Genomic DNA, 19,076 nt, shown 5'->3' on the forward strand with positions numbered 1-19,076 from the left:
TAAGAAGGAGAAAACTTAATCTTATGGTCAAAACTTTCTGATCTGTTTTACCAAATGACTTTTCTCCAACTTTCAATATTATTCATACATACAGTACATAATTAGAAACAAATGTATAGTATAATGCAACGTAAGTTGCTTTGGATAAAAGCGTCTGCCAAATGCATAAATGTAAATGTATTCAGCAAGACCAATTTCCAGTTGAACGTTTGAGGGTTATTATGATCCAATATCGCAAAACTGCTCAGTCTCGTTTGTGGGTGTTGCACTAGAACACTATGATGACTGACAGCTAACTTTCTGAAGTACTGAAACCTTCCTACTTCTATGTATTCATATGTGTTAAAACTACTTAAGGGCGTGTGGAACATAAAGCCAAACCCAGGCAAATACAACTCAAAGAACTCAAGTATTTCACTGTTGACGTTAGTAATTCAGAACATGTTTTAAGATGTTATGTTTCTAAGGATATCACCGGGCCAATGGTACCTAACAATATTGGTTTAGAGACTTCCAGTTGTTAAAATTTTAACTTTTGCAATAATATTGATTGAATGTTTCATTCTTTTCTTGACAAACTATCATTTCTCCCTTCTAGTGAATGGGAGAGCAGGGTTGTTGTAGTTTTTCTTATTTGTTTTAAAAAAAGTTTTTTTGCATTATTATTATTTTCCATTTTAATTTGAGATTTTTCAGTATGTTTATTTCTTTATGCCAAACATAATATGCTAACGTATAAGTGCTAAATGTTAAAAGTGTCACACTTGTAAGTATCTAAAACAAAAGAAAATTGTGATTCCACTTTTGTTGGTAATGTTATTACGTATTTTGTTGTTGTTGTTATTTTTATTTTACAGAAAATGTTACTTTTCGTTACTCAACACTGAGAATTTATTATGATAGCATAAACTGAACAGACTGTCTCACAGCAGAACTACATTAGCCTCATTTTAGTTTCACACTGACATAATGTAAAAATGAATTATTGTTAGTATTTTATCTTGAAAAACACTTGCACGGCCCAACTTTCTTTATACTGAATGATTCTTTAAAATCATGTTTTAAAAATAAATTTTGTCTTTGTCTTTGAAAAGTAAAGTTTTATCACTTAAATGTCTGACCATGTGTTGCAGAGCATTAGTAGAAGACATGTTTTAAACGATAATATTACTGCATCTACAGTACATGTAAACCTTAAATGTCTTCAGTCACTTTCAGACTTTGCCCCTTGTCTTTTGTAGTTTCGGTGTGTTGCTGTGTGTGGTTGGCAGGGAAGTCATGTTGGTGCTGTAGAACCTGTCTGGTGGCTCTTCGTGCATTTTTCTGACAGAAACCTCATGACAGCGAGCATGCATGACACAGTCACATTCATTTGGAATTAAGAGGTGTCAACACCAGCAGCCGTGGATGCACTCACATGAACAACAACAGGTAAGTGGGTCACGCTCAGATTTCACATGTGCTTGTGTGATCATCAGAAATACCAGTATAATGCAAACATCGATTTATCAAACGTGGGCTTTTCCTGTCTGATTTCCAGTGGGATTAGTCGTCTCTGCTTCGGATGAGAATTGATGAATTAAATCAGTTAATCTGCAAAACCCAATTGTTTCAAATGGGGCGTTTAAAAGCAAAGAATAAAATATAGTAATTCTGCTCTGAAGATAGAGTGTGTTTGTAGAGATAGGGTCTTTGTAGATATTGTTTTGGCTGTTGTCTTTGTTGTCATAAATGTGAGGAGGTTGTAGTGATTGTTTATTTAAAGCATTCATCAAAATTACGAAAGGAAGAAGCTTTATATAATATTTTCCTGAGCTCAATCTTTAAATAATGCACACATACTGTGATTTTGCAGCAAATTAAAAATGATTTAGTTGCTAGGATCATAATTTTAACTGCTTTACAACTTTTTAGTACATCGTTTAGGGTCAAACATGTGGGAATTTGTTGCGTTCTGTTCGGCAAAGGTTTTGGGGTTGAGTTATGGTGGTGGGAAAGCAAATATATGAAATGATACTGTTGCCGATTAAACTCATGGCTGTATTGAGCATAGAACAATCAATAGATATTGATAGATGTTGACCCTGGAATCATGAAAAAGAGAGAAATATGGCAAAGAGACTATTAAACAAGGGGGAGAGAGAGAGAGAGAGAGAGAGAGAGAGAGAGAGATGCAGCATTTATCTGGACATCTTTCTTTCATCTGGACAAACTGGTTCTCCTCATTTTTTAAAGTCCATCCATTCCACAAGCATTCCACAGATGCAAACCACCTGCCCACAGACACACAGTTAACATGCTGGTAAAGAATGTCATCTTTAACAAGAATATCAGAGTTAAACTATGGTTAAAGGATAAGAATGAACTGCTTTGTTTTTTGTTTGTTAAACTTACATGTGTTAAGCGTTAGATGCTGTAGTCTGCACATATATAGACAATGTTCTTTTTTAAATGATTACAAGTAAAATCAGGCAAATTTGAAAACTGGCCCAATACAGCAAGTGTAGGCCTTTGACCTTCGATGTACAATGTCTCTTTACAGCGATTTAGTAATGTGGTTTGTCAAACAAAATGAATTACTGTATTCTTATATTGTTTTTCTTGTAACAAACACCAACTCACAATGAATATTTAGTCCTGGTGAATAAACAGCAACCACACTTACAGGCTATTACATCTTCTGAAAATGGAGGTGGTTCCTGACGTTTCCCTCACACTTCCTTCCAAAATTAAGATTGTTACAGGCCTCAAATAATCACCAGTCTTTCTTCACATCTTGAAATAACAATGCAACAATTCTAAAGCCATGTGAGGAAAGTGATGCTACTTGACTCACAGTCTGTGTCATGTAGTACATGATGCAATACAGATGGAACAAATGTATAAAATAGTGTGGGAGGGATTTAAATAGGAAGTGATGAGGTGAACACACACGTATTTGTATGTCCATTTATAGAGGACTAAATGAACTGGCTTTGTTTTGAAGCTGCAGGGGATTCTAGGCTGTTTTGTGGTCTAAAACTGTCTGTAGCCTCAAATTCCGAAGAATTCTGACTCATTCGTCAAAGTTTTTTAAGTAATGTTTTGTTATATGACAGTAAATTAGCCACAAGCCATTTTGACTGGAATGAATTACTGTCTAAATGTTTTGTTCCCTTTTGTTTTCACAGATCATCCGAGAACTGGTTTTCATGACATTTCCAGTACTTAAAGTAAAAAAATGATGGTTGGTGCTCTCTTATCACAATTTAGTTACATTTGACACATTTACAGTTTTTTTACAGTGTAAACTATTCTACCTGATACACACATTAACATGTATTATACTATAAGATTATAAATATTGTATTATAATTACTCACCGTAACGTTTCTTGTTCATGTGCAGAATGATAAAAGTCAGATTTTGGATGACATGCAGGAAGGAGGCGTTGTCGTCACAGGCATTAGAAATCCAGCGATTAATCTGAGAGAAGGTACAATCCTATTTCAAAAAGCACACATATCATACCTTCATGAAATGAAAAGGCTGAATGTTATAAGAGAGAACATTATTTGGAAAACTATCTTTGTACTAGTGATTTAAATCTGGTGTCGTGAGGACACTTATCTGACACTAGCTAACAAGCTAATGCTAACAAACCTTCACTCAAAATAAACTAGCAGACAATATACTAATCCGAATACTATATAATGATACAAAAATTATGTTTTAATCCCTGAATAATTTCATAGCAGCTCAGGCACCTTATAGCCAAAATGGCTCCTTAACTGAACCTAAGAACCATTAAAGAACCTTTACTTTTGAGAATGTATGGCCCAGTTTCGCAGACAAAGCTTAAGACAGGACTATGTTTTTGTTAAATTAGGATTTTTAAATTGCTTCTATAAAAATGCAATAGAAAAAAACATTACATTGGTGTGCATTTTGAGACACAACAAGGGCACTGACATATTTTAAACGGCTCAAACATTCATTTTGGTCTGGGGCTATTCTTTCATAATGAACCCAGGCATGTGTTGTAAAAATCATGCTTAACAATTTATTTCGAAAATATGTTTTAATGTCTCTAATCTGTAGTCTATTTAATGGTTCTTCTAGGTCACCAGCTTGTTGCTGCCACCGTTCATCTTGATCATCTCAGTAAAGATGAAGTACTGAACCTGATCAAAATCATTGAGCCTTATGACAAGAACCTTGAACTTAAGACTGCAGCAGATCTGAAAGCAGGACTGGTAAGAACATTGAAAATATAATAAATGAACAAAATCAAGAGCAGAATACCTTTTAATTTCATCGCTGTCTTTATTTATTCTATTCTTCCTCTATCTAGTCTCTTGCCGATCTTCGATTGAACAGTGAACTTCCACAGGCAGGACTTCAAGCACCAGGTGTTCACGTCAAAGGACTCAATGGAGGAATAAATGCCCCGAACCTCAAAGGTGGAATCACAGCCCCCACAGTAAACGGAGAAATGCCAAATATTGAGCTAAATAAATCCACACCCAATTTCAGTACTCCAAAGTTCCAAATGCCAACCTTTGACTTCTCTGGTCCAAAGCTCAAAGGTTCAGGTCTAGATGGCACAATAGAAGCACCTGATGTCAATTTCTCCACTCCTAAACTAAACACCCCAGATGTTTCTGTCAATGTGGACAAACCTGAATTCAATGCCAAAACCCCCAAATTTAAGAAGCCCAACTTCAATCTACATACCAAAAAACCAAAGGTGGGCGGTGATGTGAATTTAACCACCCCAGACCTGAGTGCTGACCTAAAAACCCCTGATCTGAGTCTGTCATCCCCAAAGATTAATGGAGAACTCGACTCCCCTGATATAGATCTGACCCTGCCCAAGACTAACCTCAGTGGACCAGGTCTGGACATGGAAACACCAAAAGCCAACATTGAAGCTCCCTCTGGCAAGTTCAAATTCACTAAAATTAAGAAAAACAAAACAGCAAAAGTCAAAGTACCAGATGTGAATGTTGATGCAGATATCGATACACCAAATCTCGCTCTTTCTGCCCCAAAGGTGAAGGCAGATGTCAGAGCGCCAAATGTTGACATTGATCTGCCAAAAGCCAATCTTGACTCTCCCGGTGTAGATATTAAATCTCCTAAAATTGATTTAGATCCTCCATCTAGCAAAATAAAGTGGCCAACATTTAAGAAATCCACGTTTGGGCATAAAGTTAAAGGACCAGAGGTTGACTTAGATGCAAACGTCTCAACACCTGATCTGAGTCTTTCAGCACCCAAGATTAAAGGAGGAATCAGTGCCCCAGATGCAGATGTGACTTTCCCAAGAGCTGACATAAAGACCCCTAATGTTGATTTAAAAGCACCCGATGTGGACATTCATGCTTCATCTGGAAAGCCCAAATTCCATACTCTTAAATTTCCAAAGTTTGGCAAATCAAAGGTGAAGGGTCCAGGTCTAGATGCAAGCCTACAGACACCAGACTTGGACTTATCGGCTCCTGATGTAGACATGAAAGTGCCAAAAGCTAAACTAGACCGTCCGAATCTAGATGTCAAGGCACCAAACCTTAACCTTTCTGCACCAAAAATCAAGAGTGATATTACCACACCAGGCCTGGACATTAAAACTCCAAACCTTGATGTGGATGCTCCAGATGTTGATATAGAAGCTCCGTCTGCAAAGTTGAAGAAACCTAACTTTAAGATGCCTAAAATAAACCTCTCCGGGCCAAAAGTGAAAGGGCCAGATTCAGGAGGACTCAAGGGACCTGATCTAGATGTGAAAGCACCTGATCTCAGCCTTTCCACACCAAAGGTTAAAGGTGACATATCTTCTCCATCCTTAGACGTTGATTTGCCAAAAGCTGACTTAAAAGCTCCATGTGCAAACATTGGTGGAAGTCTAAAATCACCAGATGTCAATCTCTTCGCCCCAAACGTAGACCTAAACTTGCCTAAAGCAGAGCTGGAAGGACCTGATGCAGGCCTGAAAGTCCCAGATGTCGACATCAATGCCCCTTCTGGAAAATTTAAGATGCCATATTTTAAGATGCCAAAACTGAATCTATCTGGACCCAAAGTAAAAGGCCCTGGGCTGGATGCTAATGCAGATTTGGATGTCTCCATTCCCAAACTCGAAGGACAATTAAACTCACCTGGTGTTGACCTGAAACTACCCAAAGCTGATGTCAGTGTGCCTGACATAAACGCATCTTTACCACAAGCTGACGCAAGTATTCCTGATCTAGACATCAAGTCCCCAGACATACAGTCTCCGTCTGGCAAGCTTAAACTGATCACCTTTAAGAAACCGAGCGTAAAGGCCACAGGCATTGACCTAAATGCAGAAGCTCCTGATCTCAACCTCTCCGCTCCCACTATTGACGCAGATGTAAAAGTTCCAGATGCTGATGTAAAGCTTCCCACAGCAGACTTTGACATTAACACTCCCAAAGGAAAGCTGAAACTCCCAACAATCAAAAATTTTAACTTATCAGGCCCAAAAGTCAAATCTCCTGATGTTGACCTTTCTGCTGACGTAAGTGGACCAGATCTAAACTTATCAGCACCTACGGTTGGCACTCCTGATGTTGACATGAATCTACCCAACGCTGGGGTTGATATTCCAGGTGTCAATGCTGATTTCGACAGTTCCAAACGTAGGGTCAAATGGCCCTTCAAATGGCGCAAATCCTTAGAATCCAAAAATGGCGAGATAAACATTGACGCACCAGAAATCGATGGTCCCACTGCAGAAATTAAACTTCCAAAAAATATGCCCATGTTCAAGACCCACAGGCTACCCAACAGCAGCATTGACAGCTTGTTGCAAGAACGCACCGGAGCGATTGACCTCAACAGTGAGCCTTCCAAAGAACTAACTGACGCCATGGCCTCTCTCAAGACAAATTTGAGGTCTTCATCAACGTCTGCTGGGGTTAATGGAAAGACAGCTGCTGTAGACATCCGAGAAAGGCTGAGGTTGGCTAATGCACGTCCCGTAAGCTCTGATTTTGACATAAGCCTATCTTCAGAACCAGGCAGCCCTATAAAAGTGAATAGAGGAACTTTTAAAGTCGCAAAGCCTGATGCTGAAAAGGACTATCCGGTGGTGGAGTCTACTAGCAAGGAAGATGATGAAAATGCCAAGCTTAGTCTAGGCTTGAACAATATGCTTGGTTTGTCAACGGATTAAAGTTGATATAAGTCTTAACACTGGTATTAACCACATTATCCACCCCACTTTGATATAGTTAATGCATAAGTAAAAAAAACCTCTCCAGCTGTTTACTAAAGAATGGGTGGATGATGATGATGATTGGGTAATGTGGAGGAATGCATTGATGGTACAGCATTAGTGAATCTAAAAGAGATGTAATTATTTTTGTATGAGTGCAGGTATATTGATAATTGTATAAAGTTCTCTTCAAATGTATTGATTGTTTTACCTTATTAAAATGAAGGAAAATATGCCATGCCTATAATTCTGATTATATTTCTACTGTTTTACATGTATTAATCTAATATATAGTCTTTTGTTTACACTACATTCCTATTTTATATATACATTAACATATATATTCATCAGTATTGAGAATGGGACATCCACTTTTGATACATAAACATCACATTTATGTCTAATGAAGCCTGTGCCCTCTGATATAATTTTGCATAGGCACTATTTCATTTGAATAAAGCTAGTAATGAACAAAGCATGGCTTATTTATTTTAAACCTCAGAATTGGGTTGCCACATGATCTAAATATGAATTATATTTGAAATCACCATGAAACGGAAGTTCCGTATCGTGGCGTATATCCGAGTGAAATGGCTTCTGAAATTTGGAAAAATGTAGGCAGGGGCTTTATTTTGCCTTGGAGGGTCAAAAATGCCTGGCCATTGGACAGTTCCAATACTCCAGAACACAAGAACAGAGAACGCATGAAAGTACCAGGATGTGTTCTCAATATCAAGGATGCATCGTATGTCCCAGAAGTCACTGTGGCGTGTCCATCCAATTCCGTTCTTCCGAGGCTGCCTCGCAAGACCGATCTCCAAAAGAACACAAATCAGTTCTTGGAATTGAGAAACGTCCATTGTCTTCAGAGGTGTTTAAAGACCTTATATAGCATTGTGTTTTTTATACCTTAGAATGAGCTATTTCTATCTACATACAGCGTGTGTCTACACCCTTGCATGAAAATTGCCATATTGCTTCTCCAGTAGCCCTAAAGAGACAAACTGCTCTACAGAGTGTGTTTCATAAATACGTTATCTCCTTCAGCGAAAACGTGACGACATTATCGGTTTCAGCCACCGTAGTGCTTAGAAAGGGAGGGGTGGAGTGAACCATTGGTTGCAATTCGCAACCTTGCCGCTAGATGCTGCTAAATTTCAACACTGGACCTTTAAGGAAAAATATTTGAAACTATAGATATACTTTAAGACATGTATTCAGATACAGCATGTTTTATTGTTAAACAAAGAAAAGCCCCAATGCACACAAACAGATATGGATTTTCTGACACAGAGAATCAAAAACTGGTGTACAGGGCAGAAAACCCAAGCAAAATGTTTTTAAAGGAGTCTGTTCAAAAAAGGTGCTGTGCTCACAACCTGTACTTGTAGATAATGTTGAACCATAATTTTGAACCCCAACCGTGCATTTTAAAACCATCATATATATACTATATATATATATATATATATATATATATAAAACTTCTAAAATGCATTGGTTAGTGCAGTTTTACTGCTCTTGGACCACTTCTTTCCCAGAGACACCAGAGATATCCACACGTCTAAGTTTAAGTGCCATTCTTACCAAATATCATAGTGCAGTGCAATGGGGCATTTAACATAGATTAGACACAATGGTGTGAACTAGATATGCAATTATGTTACTGGCCACTTAAAGAACCCCTCATAACCATTAATTCAGCCAATTACCAAACCATTTATACCAAATCCACCAAATTACATTAATTCTCATAATAGCTATTTCATAATATGCTGTATTGCAATGTCACAAAATTCTATAGTACATCACATTAAGAGTGATCCCACTCTTGAACCAGTTGAAATGGACATGATTATTGAACATTGAATATTGCAAATCTCTAGGACATCTTTCCGGCCATGTTCCTTTGTGATGTATTCACACGATGTACAGGAGCAGACATGACTACATATGAGAAATCATCTCAAAACATATTTAGATCTCGAGTACAATGACTCAAAACCACAAAAACAAAAATGTGAGTAACACTTCATGAAACAACTAATAACTCCAGAGGTAAAGATGACTCAATAAAAATAAATTAAATACCACACAAGTACAGCACATACTGATGTGCTGCTTGATAACTCCATATATTTGTTAAACATCGCTCCAACCTTGTTAGACGTGATTTATCATGAAACCATTATCTGCTTTATTTAGATATCGGGGGTATTCCAGAAAGCAACTCAACCGCCTGTAAACACACCACAGATAAGGTGTGATGTTGTAATTGTAAACTTTGTTTATTCATACAGTTGCTGTATGTTTTAAGTGCTACAGAATTGTTGTTTTTGTCACGTCATGTGTAATCCTAAACTGGTTTCGCCATATTATTTTGTGCGTTTTGCAAGATTTTTAGGCGTCCGTTTCCGTTTAGAACATCTTTCGGTGTTCACCGTAAACTCTCTTCCATCTCACTTCTGACTGCATTAACCGTGAACCGGTTTCCTTGAACCAAGTTCAATATCCTGGTATGTTAACCCTGCGTTCTGAAATACCCCTAGCAATAAACCGTCCAGTTTACAACCCTGTAAACACTATTTTTGCTCGACCACTCATCAGTAGTGTGAGTTCTGACTCACTCTGTGATTCAAGGAACACTTTTCCCTGTAGAAGTCTAGTTACAGTTCTCACTAATCCCCAGCTAATGGGCTTTTTGCCAGCGCGAGGGCCAGTCGTTCTCCATCCATCTCTGGAGCAGTCTGAGCACGTCGATGCGCTGGTAGGTCTGGCAGAGTTCGGTGAGCTCTGTGACAAGTTTCTGGTTGTAGCGCATGAGGAACTCTTGCGTGGGACTGTGATAGGTGGAGCCGTGTGTGCGCTGCTCTAGAAGCGTGAGCTCGTCGTAGCTCATCCCCCAGCGGCTCGCGAAGTTCTTCCAGTTTTTGACAGTGCAGTGAGTTGGGTCCAGCTTCAACCGCAGGGTGTACAGAAGGTCTTCGTCGTTCATCAGGTCACTGATTTTGGGTGGAGGGGCGGAACGAGAACACTCCTTACAGGGCGTATGGTCCTTACTGAAGCCTAGAGAGCGGGAAAAGCAAAGCAGTCGCATATAATCTCAAAGAGAATGATGCAGGGATAATAAAAAGAGGCAAACATTTTGTCTGCATCAATGATACATACCTGATGAAACAGAAGCTGACGGAAAAGAACCACTCCCATCATTTTCCACAGGCTGCGGATAAAGGGTGATATTTAAGTTACATAAACTAAATAAATGATCAACTAAATACTAAAACTATAAGTGAATCCATCACTCTAATAAAAACGCAACTGACATCTGACATATCAAAAGGGAATAGCCCAAAGGAGTGGAATAATATGTCTTTTACACTGGCATTTACGCAATAACCACATAATTCCTAAGCAACCCACATCTCACAACCGCTCAAGAAGCAGTACGACACACGACGTGTGGTGTACATCTATAAATACACGCCCTGTCATAAATTGGTACGTGACATCCGCAAGCGCTGTTAGACCTCAACCAGACCTAACTCACTCAATATGCAAAGGAATGATGTCAGACCACTCAAAGATCACATGACTCACCTGTTGTACCCTGTGCGCAGATGGAGTCAGGTAACCAGCGGGAAAGGAGCTGAGCTGAAGGGTCACAGGATCTGTAGTGAATCAGAGGTCAGAATCGATGAAAGAATCTGCTGTTTGCGATCCAAACTTTGTCTTTGTGTCCTCTCAAATACAACTACAGTATTTGGAAAGTGTGGAGGCTGACCAAAAGGTCACTATTCTCAATACATGAGCATCATCGACATTGATCGAATGCTAAACTGACAGGAAATACATTTTTAGGGGAAGGAATACAGATCTTATCAACACAGATGTCTAGACGGCTGAATAAAGCCCCTGAATGAATCAATAACTAGAATAAACAAATAGCATCATATGACACAAAAACAAACACTCATCAATCACCACCACTATAAACAGTCAGCAACATAATAAAATGACAACAAATACCTCTCATATCTTGTGGATCAGTGACCTGAACAGGGTAATTCGACCTCAGCGACTGAAAACAGAGGAAAACCATTAATAAGCACAGGTGAGATTAAACATCACACACATCAGTGTATCAGTGACAGAAGACAATACAACTTTGTTTCTCATTCTACATGTAGAGGCAGATTTGAAGAGAGGATGGGCGAACTGTGTGGCAAAGAGGAGAAATTAAACTTTCAGACACATAGACAAATGAGCAGAGGACATGCTAGAACAAACCTCTGAGAATTAGCAGAAGGCTTTATAGAACACAATGCCCCACCCCTCTCCCACTAGAAAGGATTTATATCAACAGTTCTGTCATATCAAAATCGTGTCCAACCGATGTAATCTGGGCTGTTTGATTTCAGAATTAAAGGCAACAAGGTTTACAACTCATGTAGCGTGTCATAACAACCCAAAGTCTATATCACTCATACATTCCTGTATGAGAAGAGACAACATACCATCTCTGTAACAAAGGTACTAGGGTCAGTGTCCTCTACTGGTTCAGAAGCCACTCTTCCTATGAAAAAAACAACAACTCGGGTGAAAAAGAATAGTGGAAAACAACACGTCACAGTGGCATTCTAGAAATAATCAAACTGATAAACAGTAACTTATTTTGATCTAGCATTAATAGAGATGCGAAGTCCAAATTAAAATACATATATAGGCGCATGTAATTTGTAGATATAGGCACATAAGGTGAAGGTGCTTTGTTTTATATAAAAGGTTTGATGATATAAATATACAACAACTATAAATGGGATACTTCACCCAAAAATGAAAATTCTGTCATCATTTACTCACCCTTAGATTGATTCAAACCTGTATTAATTTCTTTGTTATGCTGAACACACAGGAAGAAATTTGGAAGAATGTCTGATCTCACCCACCCAAATGGTACCTGCCATAGTGGGGAAAATAAATACTATGGGAGTCAATGGGGGGTAAGATTTGACAATCTTCCAGATATCTTATCTTCCTGTGTGTTCAGCAAAACAAAGAAATGTATACAGGTTTGGAACAATCTGAGAGTGAGTAAATGATGACAGAATTTTTGGGTGAAGTATCCCTTTAAAACTATTTAATTTAATATGGAGATTTGGAGAAGTGCAAACATTTACCAATTCACATCAACAAATATAATTGTTGAGTGTGGAACTAAAATATTTGATGATAAAATCATTTATTATTGTTTTACCAGACACCAATACGCTGTACAGGACTTAAAGGAACAGTTCACCAAAAAATGAAAATTCTGTCTTCATTTACTCCCTCAAGTTGTTCCAAATCTGTACAAATTAAACTGTATAAATTGACTATAAAACTCTAATTATAAATTGACTATAAATAATCAATGGCGGCCAAGAACTGTTTGGTTAAAAGCATTCTGTGTTCTGTGTTCACCAGAACAAAGAAATGTATACAGATTTGGAACAACTCGAGGGTGAGTAAATGATGACACAGTTTTTATTTTTGGGCGAACTGTCCCTTTAAGACTAGACCATGATGTTAGAGCTGTCTAAACTGAAAACAGCTTGTACAGACATATCTTAAAATACATCAGAGCCATTGTTTTAAAAATGCACACAGGTCATGTTTTTATGTAAGGCATGTTTGTATAAACTACTTAAATGTTGTAATTTAACTCCTTAAACCCGAGTCCAGTCCGGGTGTCCGGGAAACCACCTCTAAAATTCAATCAAACTGGCTTTACAAATCTTTTCAACTTACTATTTAAAACTTATAAAAACGCAAAAATTTCTTATTTTGATGAGTTAACGTAATGTAAATTGTAAAAATATATGTTGACGTGTAGTTTTGATCACATCATATATAGTCTATACTAAAATAAAGACACTAAAAAAATGTATGGTATTTTATACAAGACACAAAAGATGTGCAAGGATTCTGCATTCACTTCAATATGATTGTCTGCTTTGAAACCATGTGTATTATGAAAAGCGCTGTAGAAAGTTCTCAAATAAACTTCCTTCCTCAGCATCCGTATGACAACGGAAACAATAATAAAAAAAAAAATAGGCTGTCACAATGACTAAATGACTAAGAAGTGTGTTTTGCCTCTATGTGTGTGTGTTGTTAACTGATATTATAAAATGGATCACTTGTTTTAAGGGGCTGAAATATCTGTTAGGGTATAGCATAGGGCTGGGCGATATGGCAAAAAAGTAAACTCCATAGTTTTTTTCTATATTGATCGATAACGATATTTATTTCGATATATATTTAATAAAAAAACTGTTTATTAAGTTTAAGTTTATTAACAAAAGTTAACCTTTAACCAACCTTTAACATTTTGACTCAATTGACTCGTTAAGTAAAGGGAGTGTTCATTCAGTACATTCAACCAATGAAAGGGCTCCGTTACTGTGTACATTCGAACGCTATTGGCTCAGCACCTGCGCACATACATAACGCTGCAATAATGTCTTGCTCGAGTAGTGGGATTCATTCAATGCATTCAGTGAACCTTAGTCTTTCAAAAAAGACATCTCACATAGTGATGGGTCGTTCTTGAACGATTCGTTCATTTTGAACGAATCTTTAATGTGACTCGGGAAGAACGAGTCGTCTCGGGGAGTGATTTGTCCAGTCGCGCATGCGCATTGCGCAACATTTTATGGGTCCTGTGACAAAAGAACGAACGACTCAAACCCGAAGACTCGGGAGATGAACTAATCAATTCTCTTTCCGGCTCAGACTGCATTGGTAAAGCGTAGGGGGCTGTCACGTGATGAACGAACTACTCAAACCCGAAGACTCGGGAGATGAACTAATCAATTCTCTTTCCGGCTCAGACTGCATTGGTTTAGCTTACGAAGCTGTCACGTCGTGAACGAAGGAGTCAAACCCGAGGACTCGTCAGATAAGAGGTGTGGTGAGCTAATCATAGACTAAAGACCCAGGTAAACAATGAATTAATCTTTTCTGTTTCTTAAAGCATTATAGTTTTGTATTGTTTGTAATGTGATCAACGTTTGCATAAGTAGTAGATGTGTTAGGAAAGTAACATGTAACATTTTAATTATATTTTGCTAAAATGAACGAAATGAACGATATGACTCGAAAAAAGATTCGTTCATTTTGCTGAACAAGACTCAAAGGTCCGAGTCACTAAAATGATCCGAAATTCCAATCACTAATCTCACATAAACTATAGTACATTTCTTTAATCATGCAAGCATCTTACATACAAGGTTAAATATTTTAATGTGCACACAAACTCACTTCATTACATCTCTAATCTGTACAGGGCAGCGCTGGTTTGTTTCATAAGCACCAGCTCATGTTAGCAGATATGTTAACGATGGATATAAAAACGTTTGTGCTTGAGTTTCGAAGTAACTCGCTTGCAATTGAGCCTCAAGTTTGTTTTGATTAACCGGCGATTGCGAAAAAAAATAAGACACTTGATAAACCGCGTGAAGACAGCTCGAGGTTAGTTTCACCTTTGTTTCCGCTTCCAGTAATGTTTTCCTCCTCATGTCGAGTTTTCTTTGCCAATTAATCCATATCGAGTCAAAATGCCAATAGCTTATCATCGTTTTTGAAATACATTCTATCGCGATTCGATATGATATCGTTTATCGGCACAGCCCTAGTACAGTATAGCATGTACAATTAGACATTTTTGCTAAATGATTGTAGTTAAAGTGTCAACATAACAAGCTTGTCGACATGAAGTTATTAACACTATCAATTTGCATTTCATTATCATAATTCATTAATTATCAATATGCATCTTTGAATAATCTTAAAACCTGACCACACGAGATAAATTACTTGGATTGAAACACGGGACATGTTAACCAAGGATCAGCAACCGAAAAACCCAGGTTTTTTCTATAGTAACGCACATAATATCAGAAGCAGATATCATCAGAGTGAGACAAAAAACACAGTCTGTCACCTCAGATTTGATAGAAAAACATGCATGACGGTTATATAACCTCATCCAAAGCAGAGTCACCATGAAAAACATCGTCAATACTTACGATTTCTGTAGAGCTCATTCTAAATGATTTATTTACATTTTTAATTCACATTTATGCATTTGGCAGACGCTTTTATCCAAAGCGACTTACACTGCATTATACTATACATTTGTTTCTAAGTATGTGCAATCCCTGGGTTCAACCCATGACCTTGGCGTTGTTAGCGCCATTGAGCTACAGGAAATTCATAATGGGTAACCAAAAACAAGAACCTCCCCCTCCAAACAACATCTACAATACTCTCTACATGGCCTAAGTCTCGGCCTGGGGATGGGACTATGTACTGTCCAATGGCTTCCAGTAACTAATGATCCAATCAATTCAAAGACCCAAAACAAGTTCTGCTGCTCTCTGTAATTTCTCATTCCAGAAGCAGTTATAATTGACAATTTCACAATATGCAAGGTTTCTTTAATAGCAGCTTTAACATCTGTACAATGCATGGCATCTTTAACATTGTAATGCATCTATTAATATGATTTCTAATGTAAAAAGTAATGGTCACAGAGTTTTCACTAGCTGTCAATCACAAGCAAGTCTTCTAGGAAACTTACTTGTGGTTTCAAGTGGTAAACCTGTGTGAAATAAAGGATGTGGGCCACACTCTCTCACGCTTACAAACACAGTGACAACCCTAACTACTTCACATGAAAGGTATACAGCATTTAGAGGTTTTAAGAGATTCTTCAGTTTAGATAACTTTCCTTCATTAAAACTGTCCTGGACAAAGCACTTGTATTGATGTTATCTAGAAAATCAAACAAAACTATTTAATTAAAAGCAATTTCTGCTTCTCTGATCATACTTCTGTGAGAATTAAGAACACATCTCACTATCTTATGCTTTACATAACCACTGAAAATGATAACATAAACAGTTACTTTGAGAGTTGACAAAACTCTTGCTGTGTGTTATTGTCTATTCAATCTAGAATGACAGAGAGATGAACTTTAAATCCCTGGACAACTAATGTGGCAACATTATACAGAGAATAATCAGCACGAATCCAAACGTGTGCAGCCTGAATCCATTCATGAATGTTTCTGCTTAGCAAGGGAATGCAGAGAGCATGTACCTGCTTGTGCAGCATGAACTTGAAGAGATAAAATGTAAACCACATCATAATGTAGCCCTGCAGGGCAAAACCCCTCTGCATGGATCTTCTGCATGCATGGCCACCCATATGCTAGCAAAGCAAGACACAAAAACTGCAATAGGCTATATACTCGGTTACCTCTGTCAAATATCTAAAAGTCTTTGGGGGAAAAAAAACGAGAAGTTTTGTAACGAAGTAACAAAGAGACGATGCATCCACATGTAGCCTACCAGTGCCAAAAGTCCACCTGGATAAGCATTATGTAACTATGTCTACTGTTATTTAAAAGTTTTGTTATTTAATCTGTTGTATGTTATTTCAATTATAAATCGACCAAGTCATTTTCATCCGTGGTTCTCATCAACAGTCTTTAGTAAATAAAAAAGTCTAAACAAACAAAGGCTTATTTATTGCCAAAGACATGCAAAGTAAATAACGAATCAAACTACTCCCAGACAACAGCAGGTTCAAGTAGGTTTACTTACCGTACGGCTCACTATACGCCTTTAAACTAGTCATGTTCTCAAAGATTGTTCCGAACATAGGAGGAGAATATGGACTGTGTCCTTTACATTAGCCGGGAAATATTGTTTGAAATCGGCGTTTTAACTCTCCTTCACCTTTGTGCGCTTCTCTGCACAGATGCCCAGACAGATCAACTCCAACCTGCCAAATCATACTTTTCTTACAGAGTAAATTTTAAAGAAAGATACACGCATACATGTCGGGTTCCACGTTACGCACTCGCACGCGATTGCTGACGCACCTCAGCGTTTTGAGCTAATAGAGAGCGGAACGCATCGAGATTCTCAGCTCCCACACAAGGAAATTGCGTAGATGCCCGAGCAGCATTAGGATAGAGATACGATCATTTTCTCACCTCTACACATGCAAGAGCAGGAGCACACATTCTGCATTAATGACTAATGTACGCCTTTACATACAATAACCTCATACATATGAACTGAAAATACCCCGTTGTAAATGTGTTAAGTTATTAAGTTGTTAAATGTAGGCCTATCAATAATAAAACAATTAATAATAATAATAATAATAATAATGTATATGGTCATACAAAATGTATAACCTACCAAAAAGTAGGTATGGGATACATTTCTTAATTTCTAAGCGAACATAACTAAATAAAGTCAACAGTATGCAAATGAATATTGTTCAAAAATATTAACATTTTTCACTTCGTTAAACGATACAGCTGACCTATTACAACAAGCTGCAGTTTCAGTCAGTTAAATATACCCGCCACTAAACTGTGACCAAATATGTGTGTAATCCAGTGACTGAACTAAAAATTTGTCCGAGTCATTTACTTCAGTTGCTCTTCTAAAACGACCACTGAGGGTCGCTAAAGCCACACGGTTGAACACATTTTGTACTTTTCTGCGTATGTTTTGTTGCAACGTGACGTATGTGCATTTTAAGTATGTCACACTTTTTAGTTCAGTGAGTTTCTTAATGTACCTTTTTAATGAAGTCGGAAATATTTTTTGTAAGCACAAACCTAACGTATGTTCTACAAACGTATAAAGTATGGTCCATAAAAAGCCGTTGAACTGCCTTTAATATGTAGCCTAGTTGACCCTTGCTTTCATGTGTGTTGTCAATTTGTTCACTTGTTTGCATAGGAAAAATATGATTATATTGATTTGGAAAATAGAACCAACATACAAAGCGACTGCTGGTGGAAAAACACATACTGCATGTGAGAGTAGACATTTGAGTCAAAACCTTACAGTTTTGGCTAAGACAGCCTGTATGACAACTAATTTGTTGCAGAATAGTGCTCTACTTACAGAGCAGTGACAGCATAGAACAGTGTTCCACTAATAGAACTGACAATTCCACAGTAGTGTTTTACTTATAGAACACTGACAGCATAGAATAGTGTTCCTCTCATATAACGACAGTTCACACTAGTGTTCTACAGAGCAATGGCAACATTCTGTTCCACTCAAAGAATACCGACAGTGCAGAATAGTGTTGTCTTTGTAGAACACTGACAGCGTTGAATAGTGTTCGACTTACAGTGCAGAATAGTTTTCCACTTGAAGAATACTGACAGTGCACAACTGTGTTCTGCTTATAGAATACATACTGTATAGTACTTGTAGAATGCTGACAGCGTAGAGTAGTGTTTGTAGAACACTATAAATAGTTAAATAGTGTTCAACTTAGAGCACAAAATAGTGTCTCACTTGAAGAATACTGACTGTGCACAATTGTGTTCTACTTATAGAGTAATGGCAACATTGGAGAGTGATCTGCTTGTAGAACCCTGCCAGCGCAGCATAGTGTTCTACTTATAAAACACTGACAGTACAGAATAGAGTTCTTGACTGTATTCTACATACATCATAGTGTTCTTCTTACACTGCAGTGTGACAGTAAAAAATAGTGTTCCACTTATATAATTCTGACAGTGCAGAATAGTGTTCCACTTACAGAACAGCGACATCAAAGCAGTGGAAGCATATGTGATCTACATATGGACCAGTGACAGCACAAAAGTTATCTTGCTTGTAGAATACTGACAGTGCACAATAATATCCTACTTATAGTGATCTACTTGAAGAATACTGACAGCACCTGAAGGCACCAGACAAGTATAGTATAATATAATATATGTGTGTCTTCTGAGTCTCGTTTAACACTATTATCAGAGGGATAGAGA

The 19,076-nt window shown here is 37.7% G+C and overlaps 2 protein-coding genes across 2 annotated transcripts; one reads left to right on the forward strand and one right to left on the reverse strand.

Annotated features, from left to right (window-relative positions):
• The first annotated feature begins 1,304 nt into the window (after positions 1–1,304).
• si:ch211-125o16.4 (neuroblast differentiation-associated protein AHNAK) lies at positions 1,305–7,691 on the forward strand. Its single transcript, XM_057344866.1, has 5 exons — positions 1,305–1,431; positions 3,171–3,226; positions 3,388–3,475; positions 4,102–4,235; positions 4,334–7,691. Exons 2-5 carry the CDS (start codon positions 3,221–3,223, stop codon positions 7,178–7,180), a joined length of 3,075 nt encoding a protein of 1,024 aa, XP_057200849.1. The 5' UTR covers positions 1,305–1,431; positions 3,171–3,220; the 3' UTR covers positions 7,181–7,691.
• Positions 7,692–7,919: 228 nt separating this feature from the next.
• Positions 7,920–17,299, reverse strand: edaradd (EDAR-associated death domain). The gene is made up of 6 exons (XM_057344911.1): positions 16,873–17,299; positions 11,737–11,795; positions 11,249–11,300; positions 10,820–10,890; positions 10,391–10,442; positions 7,920–10,288 (listed from the first exon to the last, which is right to left on the reverse strand). Exons 1-6 carry the CDS (start codon positions 16,928–16,930, stop codon positions 9,912–9,914), a joined length of 669 nt encoding a protein of 222 aa, XP_057200894.1. The 5' UTR covers positions 16,931–17,299; the 3' UTR covers positions 7,920–9,911.
• Positions 17,300–19,076: the final 1,777 nt, after the last annotated feature.

This window comes from Triplophysa rosa, linkage group LG10, assembly GCF_024868665.1.
Source record: "Triplophysa rosa linkage group LG10, Trosa_1v2, whole genome shotgun sequence".
In the NCBI taxonomy this organism is placed as follows: Eukaryota; Metazoa; Chordata; class Actinopteri; order Cypriniformes; family Nemacheilidae; genus Triplophysa; species Triplophysa rosa.

Bases quoted from the DNA above. Each gene is read 5' to 3' on its own strand.
- edaradd (XM_057344911.1), bottom strand. From the start codon at position 16,930: ATGTTCGGAACAATCTTTGAGAACATGACTAGTTTAAAGGCGTATAGT. The intron at 11,301-11,736 runs GTATGTTGTCTC...CTCTGTTTTCAG, and splicing joins GTACCTTTGTTACAGAGATG to TCGCTGAGGTCGAATTACCC. The intron at 10,891-11,248 runs GTATTTGTTGTC...GATTCACTACAG, and splicing joins TGATCCACAAGATATGAGAG to ATCCTGTGACCCTTCAGCTC.
- si:ch211-125o16.4 (XM_057344866.1), top strand. The intron at 3,476-4,101 runs GTACAATCCTAT...TGGTTCTTCTAG, and splicing joins AGCGATTAATCTGAGAGAAG to GTCACCAGCTTGTTGCTGCC. The intron at 4,236-4,333 runs GTAAGAACATTG...TCCTCTATCTAG, and splicing joins CAGATCTGAAAGCAGGACTG to TCTCTTGCCGATCTTCGATT.